The 17,915-nt window shown below is 44.4% G+C and overlaps 1 protein-coding gene across 1 annotated transcript in view; it reads right to left on the bottom strand.

Moving 5' to 3' along the window:
* Positions 1-3,288: 3,288 nt before the first annotated feature.
* Positions 3,289-17,915, bottom strand: part of FAM20A (FAM20A golgi associated secretory pathway pseudokinase) — a 67,207-nt gene continuing 52,580 nt past the window's right edge. Inside the window, exons 5-11 of the mRNA XM_010353115.2 lie at positions 10,036-10,128; positions 9,116-9,231; positions 8,405-8,585; positions 7,264-7,373; positions 6,317-6,398; positions 5,774-5,833; positions 3,289-4,189 (exon numbers count right to left, since the gene is read on the bottom strand). Coding sequence (XP_010351417.1) covers positions 3,925-4,189; positions 5,774-5,833; positions 6,317-6,398; positions 7,264-7,373; positions 8,405-8,585; positions 9,116-9,231; positions 10,036-10,128 — 907 coding nt within the window. The 3' untranslated portion in view covers positions 3,289-3,924. The remainder of the gene's footprint in view (positions 4,190-5,773; positions 5,834-6,316; positions 6,399-7,263; positions 7,374-8,404; positions 8,586-9,115; positions 9,232-10,035; positions 10,129-17,915) is intronic.

Here is a 17,915-nt window from a genome sequence, read left to right on the forward strand (position 1 = left end):
AGTTTTCTTAATTCTTTATCTCCAACCACAAATAATAGCTGAACCTTTTGTACTTATGTTAGGCCCTGGCAGTGTATGTTTAGATGGGCTAAGACAACATCAAGAAGCAATGGCTAGATAACCATTTAATTTGTCCCCAAAGGTATGTTTTTGTCTATCTAAGACAGTGTCACTCTGTCACCCAGGCTGGAGTGAAGTGGCATGATCACTGCAGCCTCTCCACCTCCCAGGTTCAAGTGATTCTTGTACCTCAGCCTCTGGAATAGCTGGGACTAGAGATGTGCGCCATCACTCCCAGCTAGTTTTTTGTATTTTTAGTAGATGGAGGTGGGTTTCGTCATGTAGTCCACATTGGTCTCGAACTCCTAAGTGCAGTCTGCCCACCTTGGTCTTCCAAAGTGCTAGCATTACAGGTATGAGCCACTGTGCCTGTCCCCCAAAGATATTTATTATAATAGCTATCAGTAAAGGCTGTAGCTGTGTGAATTTAAATCTCTTCCTTCTTATGCTGTGAGATTTTTACATAGAAAGCAGCATTGTTATGCACATGTACCACTACAATTTGTTTCTTGACATAAGTTCAGAGCTGTGACTTCATCCTGACTACACCTAAAACCAAAACCACTGAGTAAGATTTTTTCATTTTGTGAAAGTTCTGCCAGTTTTGCTTAAGTAGCTGTGTGATTTTAAAGGTTGCCACTAGATGGAGAGCTTTTTAAAATCTTTGTTAATCTTCAATGAGTTAACCGTTGATCCTCATCATTCATGGATTCTGTATTTGTAATTTGCCTACTTGCTAAACTTTGTTTGTAACCCCCAAAATCAAGTCACAGGGCTTTTGCAGACAAGAGCAGAGCAGTGGAAAGTTTGAGCCTCCCAACACGCATGTTCCCAACTGAAGTGGAACAAAGGGATGCTCAGCCTTGTTTCATCTCTCATACTGTGAATAAGTATCCTTTTCTTGGGTCTTTTTATGCCCCCCCTTTTTTGTTGCATTTTTGTATTTTTTTGTTGGTGATTTCACTATTTAAAAAGCCACTAAGTGTAGTGATGAAGTGCTGAGTAGTGTTCCTAAGTGCAAGAAGGCTGTGTTGTGCCATATGTAGAAAATATGTATATTGGATGTTTTCTTTTAGGCTGTTGGCCTTGAGTACAATGTTAATGAATCAGTATATATTAAATATTAAGTATCTTTAACATGCCTTAACATAAAACACACACAGCAAGATTATGTATTGATTGGTTGATGAAAATGTAACTAGAGACTCCCAGCAACCTAACCCTGTATTTCTCATAGGAGCAATGTTCAGTATTTGCCAATGCAATGTTTGTGGTGACTTATGGAACATAACACTAACTCGTAAGAGAATGACTATTTTTTTTGTAATCTTCAAACTCAAATTGTCTTCCTGACTTTTGAGAAGGCTAAAATGAATTCTTCCAAATGCCTCTTTCCATCAGTTTACATGCTGTACAGTTCCCTTTCTTTCATTTTTTAGTTTGCTGTCAGTAGTAACTTGAAAAGTTCTCAGAGTCAAGAGAATTTTTATTTCATGGGACATTAATAGTTCAAAATGAACATGTTGGAAGAACTTGAGTAAGAATGAAATTGGCTTTCTGAATGAAGTTGGTTTTCTGATATTTTTGAGAAATGAGTCTTAATTTTGTTTAATCAAAAAGTAATGGAAGGCTGAAGGATAAGTGAATAATAAGGTAAGTATACAGGTATACCACATAACATGGTGAAATTCAAGCCTATCGCTTTGAGTTTGTAGAGTGCAGCAAAATTTGTATATAGGCCATTGGAAAACCAGTCCTTCGTTATAGGAGGGGGCGGGTTTTGAGATGGAGCTGTAGCCTACTTTCCTGAGAGTCTGTTATTTGGAAGTCCCAAACCATTTTGTGCTATTCTTTGAACGTTTTTACCCAGATATTTTCCCATTCCTGTGTGTGATCTTCTGGTTCTTCATCCAAAGGGAAGAAAGAACTTGAAGCAGGAGAGACAGTGGATGAAATGGGGAGCCCTGTGCTGCAGTAGGGCCACAACAGTTAAGGAAATCTTTGGGATTAAGGTTTCTCTGTTAAAGAGTTGATTTAAAAAAAAAAAAAATTTTTTTTTTTTTTGTATTTTTTGTAGAGACAGGGTTTTGCCATGTTACCTAGGCTGGTCTTGAGCTCCTGAGCCCAAGCGATCTGCCTACCTAGGCCCAAAATGCTAGGATTACAGGTGTGAGCCCATGTCTAGCTGATTTTTTGTTTTTTTTAACAACAAAAAAATACATAACTTCATAAATCGGGTGAGATACTGTTGGGTTTTTTGTTACAGTGAAAAGAATACTTTGGAATAGGTCTGAACCACTAAATTGTGTGATTTGGCTTAGTCTCTCTGAGCCTTAAAAGTTCTTCCGTGCACATTGGAGGTTAGGGGGTTATATCTATGAGAGGATTGGAAGCCTGTGTGTTGCTTCTGTAACGTTGGTGAAGCGCCTCACATGGTCAGATCTCAGTGAATGGTAGTGATTTTATAGAGACACAAAGTTCAGGGGCAGCATACTAGTAATGTGGGGGTACCAAGGAGTCAGAAATGTTATTTTTCTTGTCGAGGCTATGTTTGCTCACACTGCAGAAAGCTTGGAGGCATTTCTGGTTCTTGACCTTGTACTCTCTTTAGTGACAGCTCCATTCTACCCCTCTCATGCTTACAGTGTTTGGACCTCTGGCCTTTACTGGAAAAGTTGATTTGGTGAAATCGGGCATTTTTACTTGTTGACTGACGAGTGGCTCCCTGGAATGAAGACCTTCCTTTGTGTTTTTGGTCATTAATTATGGAATAAGCAACAAAGCCTCCTATTAAAAGGTGTTTCAGATACCAACAGGCCAGTGGGGAGAAGGCAGAGGAGACAAGGAGTCCCTACTGCACTTACTTTTAAGGGAGGCTTCAATAAAAAACCTGACTTAGTCTTTGTTGAGCCAGCCGCCACAGGGAGGGGCATCTAGAGGGCCTCACCTTTCCACATAGTCCCTTTCTCCTTTTGGGGATGGGCCAGGGACAGTCCTGGGGTCTTAGGGAAGAAGATTGTGGTTGGTGGGCTGTGGTCAGCCTTGGCTGTTTCCTGTCTTATTCCAGGCTTTTGTCCCTGCTAGGCCTGTTACCATGCCATCCTGACCTGGGAGGACTTTCCTTTTTTTTCCTTCACTGTCATTATTTATTTTGTTACTGGCTGGTAAGTTTGACATATTTGATGTTATTTCAGTTGTAATACTCTTCAGATTGGAACACTCCTTTTCTGATATTGTGAGCAAATCCCTATTTTATTTTTGTCACTTGTAATAATCTTCTAAGAAGTTACTCTATTACTCGGCTGTAGGGATTACTTATTCAGATGGGGCCAGTGACTAGAATGTGAGTCAAAAGTGTGAGGTCTAATTTGAACCTGTCTGAGAGTTACTATTGCCTGCCTTGGCCCAAAGTGCAGATTTTTAGTCAGCTTGTGATAGGCCAGGTGTTTTGTCTGGACCGGGAGTTATTTTTGAGTTGTAGATAGAATAAGGATCCTGAGAACAGTCAGGTCTCCACTTGATGTCTTTTTATTTGACTTGTTACTGTTAGTACTCTCCTGGGATCAAAGCTGCCAAGCCTGACCCATACCCAGATTTCCCAGTGCACTCAGGAGGTCGTCTGTGGCCTTGATGAAGCCAGTGCTTTTTGGGAAAAACGGAGCAAGGCAATGCACGACAGAAGCAGTGCACCGGAGTAAAGATCAAGTTCTGTGGACCCCACTTGCTGTTTGAGAAAATATCCTGCTTCCTTCCTAGCTGACTTGACCTCCAGCATTAACAGGTGGAGGTGAAGAAGCAGGGTCTGCACTCAAGTCTGCTGCTCTGGCTCCAGGTGTATTTTCTGAAACTGGACTCTTCCAGCCCTTAGCTTGTCAAGTTAGCCTGCCCAGAGTCTGGGGCTGATTGTTCCACTGGGCCATCGGCTATGACACTCTGCTCTCCATGGGCCACTATGCACCCCTCCACTGTCCTTAGGATGGTTTGGAGCCTTCGATCTAAGGCAAGGAGGTGGGGTTCAGTGAGGACAGGGCGGAGCTGGTCTTCTAGCAGTGATTCTCGCATCACATCGCTGAGTCTGTAGTCGGGTTGGGCCAGCAGCTGCAGGTGCAAAAGTGTTTTCTTTTTTATCCTGAAAAATAGGAACCAAATAAGCAACCGTAAAGAAAATAACTTGCCTGAACTTCACTTCTTTCCCCACAAATAGCTGTTGTAGCTGATACTCTTGGTGCCTCTCCCCGTGTCTTCTCAGGCACATTTTAATAGAAACCAGGTAAAAGGAATAAATGGAAGGCAAAATCCAATATCTTGCAGTCCTTTGCCCAATTGCCATTTGCTCAAGAGCCTGCATAGCCATTTGTGCTCTGATAACGGTGATGCCGGGCTATGTGCATTTTCTGTGACAACGCGAAGGGAATCAAAACCGAAGTGACACTTAGATTTTTCAAGGAGATTTAAAGCTAATGGGAGAAGTCTCTAGTAGGTGAAATGATGAGCTATTTGCCATCTCAAAAGCCCTCAGTACTGCCAGCCTTTAAGTTGTTTCTTGCTAACTTTATTTGTGTGTGTCAGATTTTAAAATCACAGATGAAAATGTGGTGGGGACCCATCTTTAGGATTTCAGTTTCTTTTTATGTGGGAATCTGACTTGGACTCTGATGCGTAAGCAGCTTAATTGACTTCTGTCATAAACAGGTACTGCTTATCCAGTCCTGCTCAGGAGGCAGGGAAGGGAGGCCAGAGGGAAGCATGTTTAACCTAAGACGTAGATGAAGAATACGCATGCTCTGCTCCAAATTTTCCAGCCGGAAACAAATGAGATGTTTTTGCTAGGTGTGAATATCATATTTATAATTAGTTCTGGATACTGCCCCTGAGCAGGTGGTCTATTTTACAAGCCTGGTTGAAACACCGGAGAAGTATGGGAGTAAGTTAGACATTCTCTAGAGAAATGGTGGCCAAGCAAGGGCCTTCGTGCCTTCTTCCAGTCTGCACAGGTTTACAGGACTTGAATCGGGTTTTGCTTAGATGGTAATCAAGTAGTAATATTTATGAGCTGATATGAATGCTGGGCAAAGCAGAGGTCTGATTAGTAATATCAGAACCCAGCAGACTGCAAAAATAGGTGATGATCTGAGTGGGTCGCCGATTAAAGTTGGCACTTGAAAGGTTTAAAGGATTAAATCCTAATTCATCCTATGTGGAAGGATGAAAAAGACAAATGTGGGGGAAATTTTGATAGTTGTAGTACAGTCATGAATCGCTTAGTGATGGGGATATGTTCTGAGAAATGTTTCCTTAAGCGAAGGTTTTGTCACGGTGTGAACATCATAGAGTGTACTCACTCACACAGACCTAGATGGTGTAGCCTCCTGCACTCTTAGGCTATAGGATATTGCTTGTAGGCTACAAACCTTTACAACACAGTGGTGAATAGCTGTGTATATAAACAGAAAAGATAGTGAAACTGTAAAATGCAGTAAAAATACCATATTATTAATACAATCTTATGAGACCACCATCATATATGCAGTCTGTCATTGGCTGAGATGTCATGCAGTGTACAAATGTGTAAGAAATAAGGCAGTTCATGTCGTTCTACCCACTTATGTCCTAGACCAGTGAAAACTGATGAAGCCCTTCAGACCTCGGCTGCAAGCAGCATGAAGAGTCACAGCTATTCCTTGCCCATATTATCTGCTGCAGGAAAACTTACATGCAGCACTGGGAGAGAGGCGAGAGGATGGAGATTTCATCATGGGAGTGTCGTCCGAACCTAGGAGGAGAAACAGGCTTTTGTGGGTGGCTGGCAGCATCCTTCGCATTCCCCTGAGGCTTCCTCTCCCCTCTCAGTATTTTGTGAATCAGAGATTGGGGTAAAATGCCAGGGATCATGGCAGCTGCCTTTCCAGCCCCTCTCCGCAGTCAGATCACAAAAGCCTCTGTACAGAGATATTAGAGCTAAACAATCCTTCATTCACTAGCTGCAGAGGGCCAGCCACTGAGGATGCACCTTGTTCTCGAAAACCTCACCCTATTTCACTAGAGGGCACACGAGTGCTCTCCGGCTGGAGGAGAATCAAGTGGTACTTGCAAAGGTAGAGAAAGAAGGAAATGGAAGAAGCAGGGCTAGAAGGAGACAAGGCACGTGGTGGTGGAGGCCCTCATTTGCAGGGCATCTGTTTCCCCCAAGCAGCTGGCTGCACAGAGCAGCACATCTGGGAGAGGGGAAGTGTTGAACACACGTGGGGACACTCACCCTCTGGCGTTGTCAAGGTGAATAAGGAACCCATCATCCCCAAACTTGGTGAACATCTCATAATGGTGCCGGTCCATATTTCCTGTGAAGGAGGGGAGGACTCAGAACCAGGACCAGCAAGCCAGGGAATCAGGTGCTCCTGACCTGAGTTCTCTCCAGGGAATGGAGGCCTGTCGTCACTTGAGAGGCAGGGGTCTGAACAAGCTGGGCCTCGCAGCTATCATTTCCCCAGGGCCATCGGTGAAGCAGTCGCAGGAGAGAGAAGGAAGCGAAATGAGCAAACCCTAAATGGACTGGTTTCAAGTCGAAGGCTTTCATCCCTGCTCCTGCCCCTACCCTCGCCTTTGGCCAGGGATTTGAATGTGCAGAAAGTCACCTTTGCACCTTGTGTACGTATTGATACTGGCTTTCCTCAGCCCAGAGATCCTCAGCTGAGCCTGGTTATAGTAAACAGACACAGCTAAACTTCTGAAAGGCACGATTGATGAGCCGGCTGACTTGCTTTGGACCTAAGCTCCTGTGTGGTGGCCACCCTCATGTGTCTCCTCTCCCTAGAAGTCCCTGTGGGCCTGGAAGGTGGAATTACTAGTCTTGTGTAGTCCGAGGCCTCGCCTGAGGCCCTCCCTGCTACGTTTTTGTTGTGTACTTTCTTCCTTTCCTACCTGGTATCCCGTCACTTGGTGAAGTGAACATACAACTTCCAATCTGATGCCCACTCAGGCCCTGCCTTATGAGTGACTACCCCTTCAGCTTCTTCCAGTTCTTTGAAGAGAGGCAAGCCTGTTAACCTTCTGTCCTCTGGGACCTCCGCCACTTCTGAGGCTGTGGGAGGTGCAGAGTTACTCAGTCCTCATGAGCCAGGTTGTAAGTTTGTGCACAAGGTCACAGGGAACCCCTGCCACACAGCAGAGCCCACTTCCGCTGGGGGCCTGCGTGTGGGGACCTACCTATCAGGAAGTCGAAGATGGCCATGTCGATGACGTTGAGGAGCCGCTGGCTGCTGTTGTACGGGTAGATCTGTTTCACTGTGTCACAGTAAAGGGCATTGACCTCCCACCTGAGGGGGAGAAGAAGTCCTGGGGCTGGAAAAGCCAAGATGGCAGGGTGTTGGGGGGTCTCCCCACACCTCCCCCCGCCCTCCAACCCTGCCTCCCTGATCCTGCGCTGGGCCGGTGGCAGCTTCTCATATTCAGAAAGACCCTGGGCAAGGACATGCATATTCCATATGGTGAGAAGGTTCTGGGTCCTTTCACTCTGGTGGACACTAAGCCCATGGTTGGGACACTGCATGCCAGAGGGGAGATGTCGGGGCAGGCAGGAAAGGAGGGGGCAGTGACCCTCACCCGCTTCCTCGTCCCTTCCTCCACAGTCCCTCTTACCAAGCCTCTTGGACCCTGGCCCTCCAGGGCTCCTGCACCACTCAGCACCTCCATGGGCTATTCCTGCCCTTTCTCTCTCACACGGTTTTCTGCCTACAATGCTCCAATACCCATTTTCATCCGAGGGCTCTTCTCAGCCTTCACAGAGTCCCTCAGGATCTGTCATGTCCTCCAGAAATTCTGCCTGGTTACTTCTCTCCCCACTACAATCATGATGGCTTGATTGATGGATCGATTCACTCAGCTAGTGTGGAGTACATGCTGCGTGCCAGGGAGGGTGCTAGGTCCTGGGGATACAGCATGAGGTCCTTGGCCTCCCAGGGCTTGCTCAGGGGAACCAGGTATCCCTCCCATGGGATTCTGGTGTGCACTCTGGTTATAGCAAGTGCTGTGCTGTGTTTTCATGATCTGGCTACGTGTCTGTCCTCCCCACTAGACCAAGGAGCTTCCTAAGGGGAGAGTCTGAGTCGTCCATTTCTGTATCCATAGCACCTAGTGTTGGGTACATGGAAGGTTCTTTAGAACTGAATAAATGAACTAAAGGGAGATAACAGACCCAGGCCTGCTGATCCCAGGATCAATATGAAATGGGGCAAAGGAGTATTGAGGCAGCTTTTCAGATTCCAAAGCCAAGCTAGTGACAAGTCCCTGGTACAGGATCTGTGGCTACTCTCAAGGACTGGGCTGTATGGCTTGGGGACCAACTCACTCCTCTTTTCCTGCCAGTGTGTAGGAGCGGATCCAGGGGTTGGGCACAGACAGCCTGGGGGCCAGGTTGAGGGACGGCAGGAAGGCAGAGAGGGAACCCTCCAGCAGGTGTGGGTTGCCACAGACAGCATACTCCGTCTTGCACATGTATGGACACTTGGCAAAGAAGCACATGTTGCTGGCTGGAGGATGGGGAGGAGAGAGGAGAAGGAGTAAGAGGAGGGCTCTGGAGGCATGACATCTTCCTGCCCTAGGAAATCCACCGGGAGGGAAGGGAAATCCTGAACTCAGAGGTTGGGAAGAGACAGAAGGAGGAAACACTGACTTTTCCAGAAGTGAGGGTGTGAATGCTACTAAGCTGAACCTCCTGGGTACCTGCTTTCAAATGTCCCAACCTCACTGCATTCTATCTTTATGAGTAGAACACTCTTTATTACCCTGGGTGGATAACCTCTGGTTCCGGGGAGGCCAGCATTGTAGGGTCAATGCCCACACAAACTAGGGAGCATCTCACACACAGCCTTTCCTATCCACAGTTCATCTTGTGTTATGGTCAGGCAGACGACAGTGGGAGTGTCTTACAATTTCATACGCCCATCCCAGTAATGGATAGTGCTAGCGGCAGGGTGTCAGGCCACTGATGAATGGAGGGGTAGACACTCTGGCTTACCATGTACTCAGACCCGGAATATCACTCGGGCCAGTACTTTACCTGGAGAGACAAAGAAAACACTCTGCAGGATTTCATTCTTGGTGACCTCTAGGATTTCCTTGGTGACATTCACTAGCCTCCCCACTGTTGGCGGCACCCGTCGGAAGTCCAGAATCCTGCAAGAGAGGAAGCTGTGTTCCATCTGAGCGATGATCAGGGAGTGAGGAGGAGGGGTTTTGTTCCCCGGCCAGTGCACATTAGGAATTAGTTGGTGTACCCAAGAGGGTGGCCAGTGAGGTAGGTCTCTGACCTTTAAACCTAGGTCTAAAGGAGTGGAGATGGAGTAGAAAATGAATCCTTAGTCTATCAAGCCTCCTGGGAAAACCTTCCCACCATCCCATCTGTGTTCTTGGTCAGTGCTTCTCATATTTCAGTGTTCCTGTGAGTCACCTGGCAATCTTGTTCAAATACAGGCTCTGACTGAGTGGCTCTAGGGTGGGGCTGACGTTATTTCTACAAAGCTTCTTGGAAGTGCCCATGACGCTACAGACCACACTTTGGGTAGCAATGACTGAGCAAATAGAGGAACTGGAATGTTTAGGAATGTGCTTTCACCTAATATAACAGTGAGACTCTTTGGATAAATAGGGGTGGGTGCATTCTCCTCGCTCTCAGATCAGGAAACTAGAGCAACTGGCCCAAGCAGCATGGCGGGAAACGTGTTCTTTATAAATTGTTCTTTTCATTGTAAATCATTCTTTAATGAATGTTCATTACATTTATTAAACGGCCTTGTGTTTTTCAATCTAGGGGGTTGCATGGGACATTTTGGGTTCAAAGACACCACGATGAGGCACGAAGAAGATAAAAAGCCAGAAGGAAGAAATGCCAGGGAGTTCCCACCTGAGGGTCTGTCTAGTCACCCCTCCCAGAGGATTGGTCCTCATAGGCAATACCATCTCCATGGGGCCAGACCCTACCTGTCCAGATGGAAAGCTGCGATCTCAGCATTGTGTCTCTGAAAGTCAATGAAGTAGAAGAAGTCCACGGGCGTCTCCTCATCTCGCTGCTGTCTGGAAGGAAGGAAGGAATCACGCCCTGGACTCAGACTTCAGCTTGGAGCCTGAGAAGAGAGCTGATGAGCATGACCAGTGAGAAAGGAAGACAGGCTTTTATGCTTTTCATGTACACACAGACGATGGCACGGCTTGGCCAGGAGAAGACATGCAAAGTGGGAGGAGACGGGCTTCTTGCAAGATGTTGTCTTGCAGGCACCAGCAATACCAAGTTTCCTACTTAAGAAGCTTTGGTGACAGTGGCTGATTATTTTCAAAACCCAGCAGTTGAGAGGGAAGAAATAGACATTCTTCTGCAGGTATAAACAGAAGAGAGAGGAATGGTTAGAACCAGAGGTGATATAGACCCAGATGTCCAAGGATGAAGAAAGGTGGGGGTATGAGCCAGGAATTGGTAATGGAAAAGTGGCCCAGAAATGCAATTTAGTATGCTGGGGTTGAAGAACAGAAAAGTTCTGGGTCTTAGGGGGATATGGGGGAAATACGTGGGCCATCATCCCCTCAGAGAAACACAGCTGGATCATGAGGGCTGAGGGCGGCTGGTGCAGAGGATATTGATTTATATACATTAAATCTCTAATGAATTCCTGAAAAGCGCCAGGCTGCCTGAGAGTGGTGGGGCCTGCTGGGTGTGTACATTCAGGAAAGTGCTTTCTAATCATTAAGGGCATCGTGGTGTGAGTTCTGGCCTCTAGGCTGACTTTGCCTTGATGCTAATAAACATGGAAGACTGATGATCTTTGAATAATTTTATAATCCACTGTGTGGGGCTGTTAAAATGACTGCAAAGCAATTTAAATGTAAATAAACGTAACGTTGCAGAAAGCTATAAATAAGAAACACTGACAATTCAAACCGTGATGTGCATTTTGCCAAAAAACACAAGTGAGTCCTGGAAACCACAGTGAGGTGCTGCCAAAAGTACAGATTCTATTTTAAAAGGTGCAGCCACAGTTACAGCACAGCCCTCCGTGCTCAGGCCTGACCAGCTTCTCATCATTGTCACTGGATGTCCAGGCTAGCAAGGACAATCCATCTTCCCAGTCTTGTTTTAATTTCTGAGTCCCACCTATAGGAACATATCATCTCTTAGACACCCTTTAGGGTCTTCTAAAACATTTTCTCATTTTCGTATGACATGAGATAGAAGTGATTTTAAATTTGAAGGTTGTTTTTACTTTATATCAATGCTTCTCCTACTTTGAGAAGCACAAATGCACGTCTCATTGCACATTATATTGTATACATTGCATTTTATAAATATAAATCTTTATGTTCCTAATGTGTATTTTCCAAAGATAACGTTCTACACTCTCTCTTTAATCAGGAAAAACATGGTGTTCACCTTAAATTACTTACAGAAAAATAAAAACCACATAATTTTTCAAGAAATACATTTTAAAATGATATTATTTTAGATTTTGGACTGAATTTTATAAAAATGTAGATTATGCTGAGTTGTGGTATAAAAATAGGTAAAGTTGGTCCTATCACTGAATGTTGGGGGGTTTTGCGTTACATTTGGGAAAAAAGCTGGTTAATTTGAACAATTTTTGTATAGACACACCTCAGAGTTATTGCAGGTTTGCTTCTAGACCACCGCAGTGAGGCAACTATGGTAATAAAGTCATTCACGCACATTTTTTGATTTCCCACCCAATGCATATAAAAGTTATGTTTTTATTATACTGGAGTCTTAAATATGCAATAGCATTATGTCTGAAAAATGTATACATCTTAATGGAAAAACACTTTATTGCTAAAAAATGTTAAGGCTCATCTGAGCCTTCAGCAAGTCAAAATCTTTTTGCTGACTGGGGTGGTGGTTGCTGAAGGTTGTTGAGGCTATGACAACTTTTAAAAATAAGACAACAATGAAGTCTGCTGCATCGATTCACGAAAGATTTATCTGTGGCACGCAATGCTGTTTGATAGCATTTTACCCACAGTAGAACTTCTGTCAAAATTGAAGTCAATCCTCTCAAACCCTGCAGCTCCTTTATCAACTAAGTTTGCCTAATATTTTAAATCCTCTGCGGCCTGTTGGGAACAGGCCCCCCAAAATCTGGCCATAAACTGGCCCCAAAACTGTCCATAAACAAAATCTCTGCAGCACTGTGGCCATAACACCCACACTGGAAGGTTGTGGGTTTACTGGAAGTAGGGCAAGGAACACCTGGCCCACCCAGTGCGGAAAACCTGCTTAAAGGCATTCTTAAACCACAAACAATAGCATGAGCGATCTGTGCCTTAAGGACATGCTCCTACTGCAGATAACCAGCCCAACCCATCCCTTTATTTCAGCCCATTCCTTCGTTTCCCATAAGGGATACTTTTAGTTAATCTAATATCTATAGAAACAATGCTAATGACTGGCTTGCTGTTAATAAATATGTGGGTAAATCTCTGTTCAGGGCTTGCAGCTCTGAAAGGCTGTGAGACCCCTGATTTCCCACTTTACACCTCTATATTTCTGTGTGTGTGTGTCTTTAATTCCTCTAGAGTCTTAAATATGCAATAGCATTATGTCTGAAAAATGTATACATCTTAATGGAAAAACACTTTATTGCTAAAAAGTGTTAAGGCTGCTGGGTTAGGGTCTCCCCAACCGAGGTGGTCGCAGCCGTGGCCATTTCAACAATGTTCACAGCGTCTTCACCCGAAGTAGATTCTATCTCAAGAAACCACTTTCTTTGCTTATCCATAAGAAGCCACTCCTTATCAGTAGGGCATAGTGGCTTACAGCTTGTAATCCAAGCACTTTGGGAGGCTGAGGTGGACGGATCACAAGGTCAGGAGATCAAGACTATCCTGGCTAATGTGAAATCCCATCTCTACTAAAAATACAAAAAAATTAGGCATGGTGGCGAATGCCTGTACTCGGGAGGTTGAGGCAGGAAAATTGTTTGAACCCAGGAGGCAGAGGTTGCAGTGAGCCAAGATCATGCCACTGCATTACAGCCTGAGAAACAGAGTGAGACTCTGTCTCAAAAACAAAACAAACCAAAAAAAAGAAGCAACTTCTTATCTGTTCAAGTTTGATCATGCAATTGCAACAATTCAGTCACATTTTCAGGCTCCACTTCTAATTCTAGTTCTTTTATTTCCACATCTGCAGTTACCTTCTCCACTGAAGTCTTGAACCCCTCAAAGTCATCCATGAGGATTGAGATCAATCTTCTTTTAAACTCCTGTTAATGTTGATATTTCTACCTCTTTCCACGTATCATCATGAATTTTCTTAATGGCATCTAGAATGGTGAATCCTTTCCAGAAGGTTTTCAAATGACCTTGTCCAGGTTCATCAGAGGAATCACTAACTGTGGCAGCTATAGCCTTATGAAATATATTTCTTAAATTGTAAGACTTGAAAGTTAGAATGACTGCTTGATTTGGGGGCTGCAGAATGGATGTTGTGTTAGCAGGCATGATAACAACATTAATCTCCTTGGACATCTCCAGCAGAGCTCTTGAGTGACTAGGTGCATTACCATTGAGCAGTAATATTTTGAAAGGAATCTTTTTTTTCCCCCTTGAGCAGTAAGGTCTCAACAGTGGGCTTAAAATATTCAGTAAACCATAGTGTTAACAGATGTGTGGTCATCCAGGCTTTCTTGCTCCATTTATAGAGCACAGGCAGAGTAAATTTAGCATCATTCTTGAGGGCCTGAGGATTTTTTGAATGGTAATTGAGTATTGGCTTCAACATAAGTCCCCAGCAACATTATCACCTAACAAGAGAGTAAGCCTGTCCTTTGAATCTTTGAAGCCAGGCATTGACATTTCTTCTCTAGCTATGGGGAAAGTCCTACATGGTATTTTCCTGCAATAGAAGGCTGTTTCATCTACACTGAAAATCTATTGTTAGTGCAGCTACGTTCATCAATGATCTTAACTAGATCTTCTGGATAACTTGCTGCAGCTTCTCCATCACCACTTACTGCTTCACCTAGCACTTTTATGTTATGGAGATGGCTTTTTTTCCTTAAGCCTCATGAACCAACCTCTGCTATCTTCCAACTTTTCTTTTGCAGCTTTCTCACCTGTCTCAGCCTTCATTGAAGAGAGTTAGAACCCTGCACTGGATTAAGCTTTGGTTTAAGGGAATGCTGTGGCTGGTTTAATCTTCTACCCAGATAACTTAAACTTGCTCCATATCAGCAATGAGGTTGTTCTGCTTTCTTATCATTCGTGTGTTCAGTGGAGCAGTGCTTTCAGTTTCCTTCGATAACTTTTCCTTTGCATTCACAACTTGCCTAACTGGCACAAAAAGCTTAGCTTTCAGCTTATTGGCTTTCAACATGCCTTCCTCACTAGCCTCCTGAATCATTTCTTGCTTTCCATTTAAAGTGAGAGATGTGACACTCCTTTCATGTGAACACTTAGAGGCCCATGTTGGGGTACTAATTGGCCTAATTTCAATATTGTGTGTCTTAGGGAATAGGGAGGCCCGAGGACAGGGAGAGAGATTGGGAGGATAGCCAGTTGTTGGAGCAGTCAGAACACCCATTTAGGCCAGGCGCAGTGGCTCACACCTGTAATTCTAGCACTTTGGAAGGCCAAGGTAGGCAATTACTTGAGGCCAGGAGTTTGAGACCAGCCTGGCCAACACAGTGAAACCCCATCTCTACTAAAAATAGAAAAAATTAGCTAGGCATGGTGGCACATGCCTATAATCCCAGCACTTTGGGAGGCTGAGGCGGGCAGATCACCTGAGGTCAGGAGTTCAAGACCAGCCTGGCCAACATGGTGAAACCCCATCTCTACTAAAAATGCAAAAATTAGCCAGGTGTGGTGGCCGGTGCCCATAGTCCCAGTTATTTGGAAGACTGAGGCAAGAGAATCGCTTGAACTCAGGAGACAGAGGTTGCAGTGAGCTGAGATTGAACCATTGCACTCCAACCTGGGCAACAGAGTGAGACTCTGTCTCAAAAAAAAAAAAAAAAAAAAAAAAACAGTTTGAAATATTGTGAGAATTACCAAATGTGACACAGAGACATGACGTGGGCACATGCTGTTGGGAAAATGGCACCGATAGACTTGCTTGATGCAGGGTTGCCGCAAGCCTTCAATTTGTAAAAAACAATATCTGCAAAGTGCAATAAAGTAAAATGCAGATACAGCGAGCTATGCTTGTATTTTGTTGTTGTTGTTGTTTGAGATGGAGTTTCGCTCTTGTTGCCCAGGTTGGAGGGTAGTGGTGCGATCTTGGCTCACTGCAACCTCCGCCTCCCAGGTTCAAGCCATTTTTCTGCCTCAGCCTCTCGAGTAGCTGGGATTACAGGCACCTGTCACCATGCCTGGCTAATTATTTTGTATTTTTAGTAGAAACAGGGTTTCACCATGTTAGCCAGGCTGGTCTCGAACTCCTGACTGCATATGCCTGTATTTGTTTTAACTGACCAGGCAGAGAAGAAGTTTTAGGCTGTGAGTTATGTTACTTTATTTTCCTGCAAAAGAAACACTGCAGTTCAAGACCAGCCTGGCCAACATGGTGAAACCCCATCTCTACTAAAAGTACAAAATTAGCTGGGTGTGGTGGTGCACACCTATAATCCCAGCTACTCCGGAGGCTGAGGCAGGAGAATTGCTTGAACCCAGGAGGCCGAGGTTGCAGTGAGCTGAGATGGCGCCACTGCACTCCAGGCTGGGCGACAAGAGTGAAACTCCATCTCAGAACAAAAAAAGGAAAAAAGAAGAAATTAGGGACATCCTATTGTGCCACATAAAAATTTTGCTTGGAGAACAGAATCTATGTCCCTGGTGATTTGTGGTGCATTTGAAGATTTATCATTACTTTTATGCTTCTCATTAACACCTCCTGTTTCTCTATCAGTGTTCCTTAGGTTGCCTCTCTCTAACTGGCGCTGTCTTTTGAGTATATATTATATGTGCTTGACTAACTGTAACAATAATTTAAACTCTGTAACAACCAGAACCTCACCCGTGGCTCTTGTGTTCAGCTGAGCATTGTGCCAAAGAATCACATGTCTACTTGTGGAACCTCTGCTAATTGCCAAGTGTATTTGCGTTTATAGCTCTCATTTCAAAGGAACGCAATGTATTTATTTACGTATTTTAGTACTCTATATGCCTGAATACAAGCTGAGGTCTCTCCTGAAACTGTCCTTTGGAAAGGAGTCTCTATATTCAAATCCTGTCATAGTTAATCACTTAATTTTGTTTGGGACAGATACATTAACGTGGAATGACTTGACTTTGTGCTGGTTTTACTGCCTGGTGTAACTGGTTACAACAGGTTGTTGGTAGTGATGGGGGAGGGGAGCGGGGAAATAATTTAATATTGATTTAACATTCACCCCAAACTTGACTCTTAAGTGATGATGAAACCAATGCCCAAAATTTTTGACAAGTAAAATCTATAGTGGGAGAAAAAAAGCAATATTTCTAAATCTATATACTGTTTTATATGACGGGATTTTTAAATGAATATAAATATAAGCAGACATTCAATTGTTTCATGTACATTTCTGGAAAGTTTTAAGTTGATCTAACAACTAGGATTTTGGATCTTTCACATAGGAAAAATGGGGGAACTCTTTCTTTTTTTTTTTTTTTTTTGTTTGTTTTTGAGATAGAGTCTCCCTCTGTTGCCCAGGCTGGAGTACAGTGGTGCGATCTTAGCTCACCGCAACCTCCTCCTCCTGGGCTAAGACATTCTTCTGCCTCAGCCTCTCGAGTAGCTGGGACTACATGCACGCACCACCACGCCTGGATAATTTTTGTATTTTTGGTAGAGATGGGGTTTCGCCATGTTGGCCAGGCTGGTCTCAAAGTCCTGACCTCAGGTGATCCACCTGCCTTGGCCTCCCAAAGTGCTGGGATTACAGGTGTGAGCCATCGTGCCCAGCAGAGGAACTCTTTATACAGCGGTGGTTCTCAAGGTTGCCTGGGCCTTGGGCAGGGGTGTCCACTGGACTCCCTGAGGATGGGACTGAGGGATAAAGATTTTTAAAGGCTCCTGCATGAATCTAACATGCAGCTGATCCACTCCAACCCCTTCTTTAAGGAGGTGCTTTTGCCAAAGCAGTTGGGACTAAAACTCTATTCAGTGCTTATTCAAGTAGGCCCTGCCCTAAGAACCATCTACTGGGGCATTCAATGGGCCTCCCCTTGAATGGCTGAGGGTTTGGAATCTGCCAGTCTGATTGCATTCCACTGGAAGAAGCACATTCTGGAGGAAAGGATGACTTGGGTAACGGGGTCCCTCTTGGGGTGATTTTCTTTTCTGCAGGTCATCTCATCATTTCAAGAAGGAACATTCCCCTGAGCTAAGGCACTGGGGCCCAACTCTAGGAGACCCCAACCTGGGGGTTGCAGATCCTTTGGGGGCCAGAAACCCAAACTCACACCAAGCTCTGTTTAAGGACTAAAATACATATTATGTCACCCATCTATATGTTTTACAAATTTTTCAAGGCATGTAGTTACTGTTGTTATGAATAAAATATAAATGAATGTAAACATGGAATTGACTTCCTAGTAGTCTTTCTTGATTGTCTAAGTTTTCAGTGGAAACGAGTGTTGTTGTGTACAGGTCTGTAAACTGTTTGATGTCAAAAAGAGAGTGCTATCCCTGCAAAAAAGTGGGGATCAGTTAAAGTGGTGGAGTGTGAACTTAGCAATCCAGATGCCTGGGTTTGAATCCCGGGTCCACTGTTTGCAGCTGCAAGATTGGGATGAGATGGTCTCTTTCAGCCTCAGTATCTTTATCTGTAAAGTGGACATTATAAGAGTATCTGGCTCATAAACTTGCCCATGAT

The sequence above is a fragment of the Rhinopithecus roxellana genome, chromosome 19 (genome assembly GCF_007565055.1).
Source record: "Rhinopithecus roxellana isolate Shanxi Qingling chromosome 19, ASM756505v1, whole genome shotgun sequence".
Lineage (NCBI taxonomy): Eukaryota > Metazoa > Chordata > Mammalia > Primates > Cercopithecidae > Rhinopithecus > Rhinopithecus roxellana.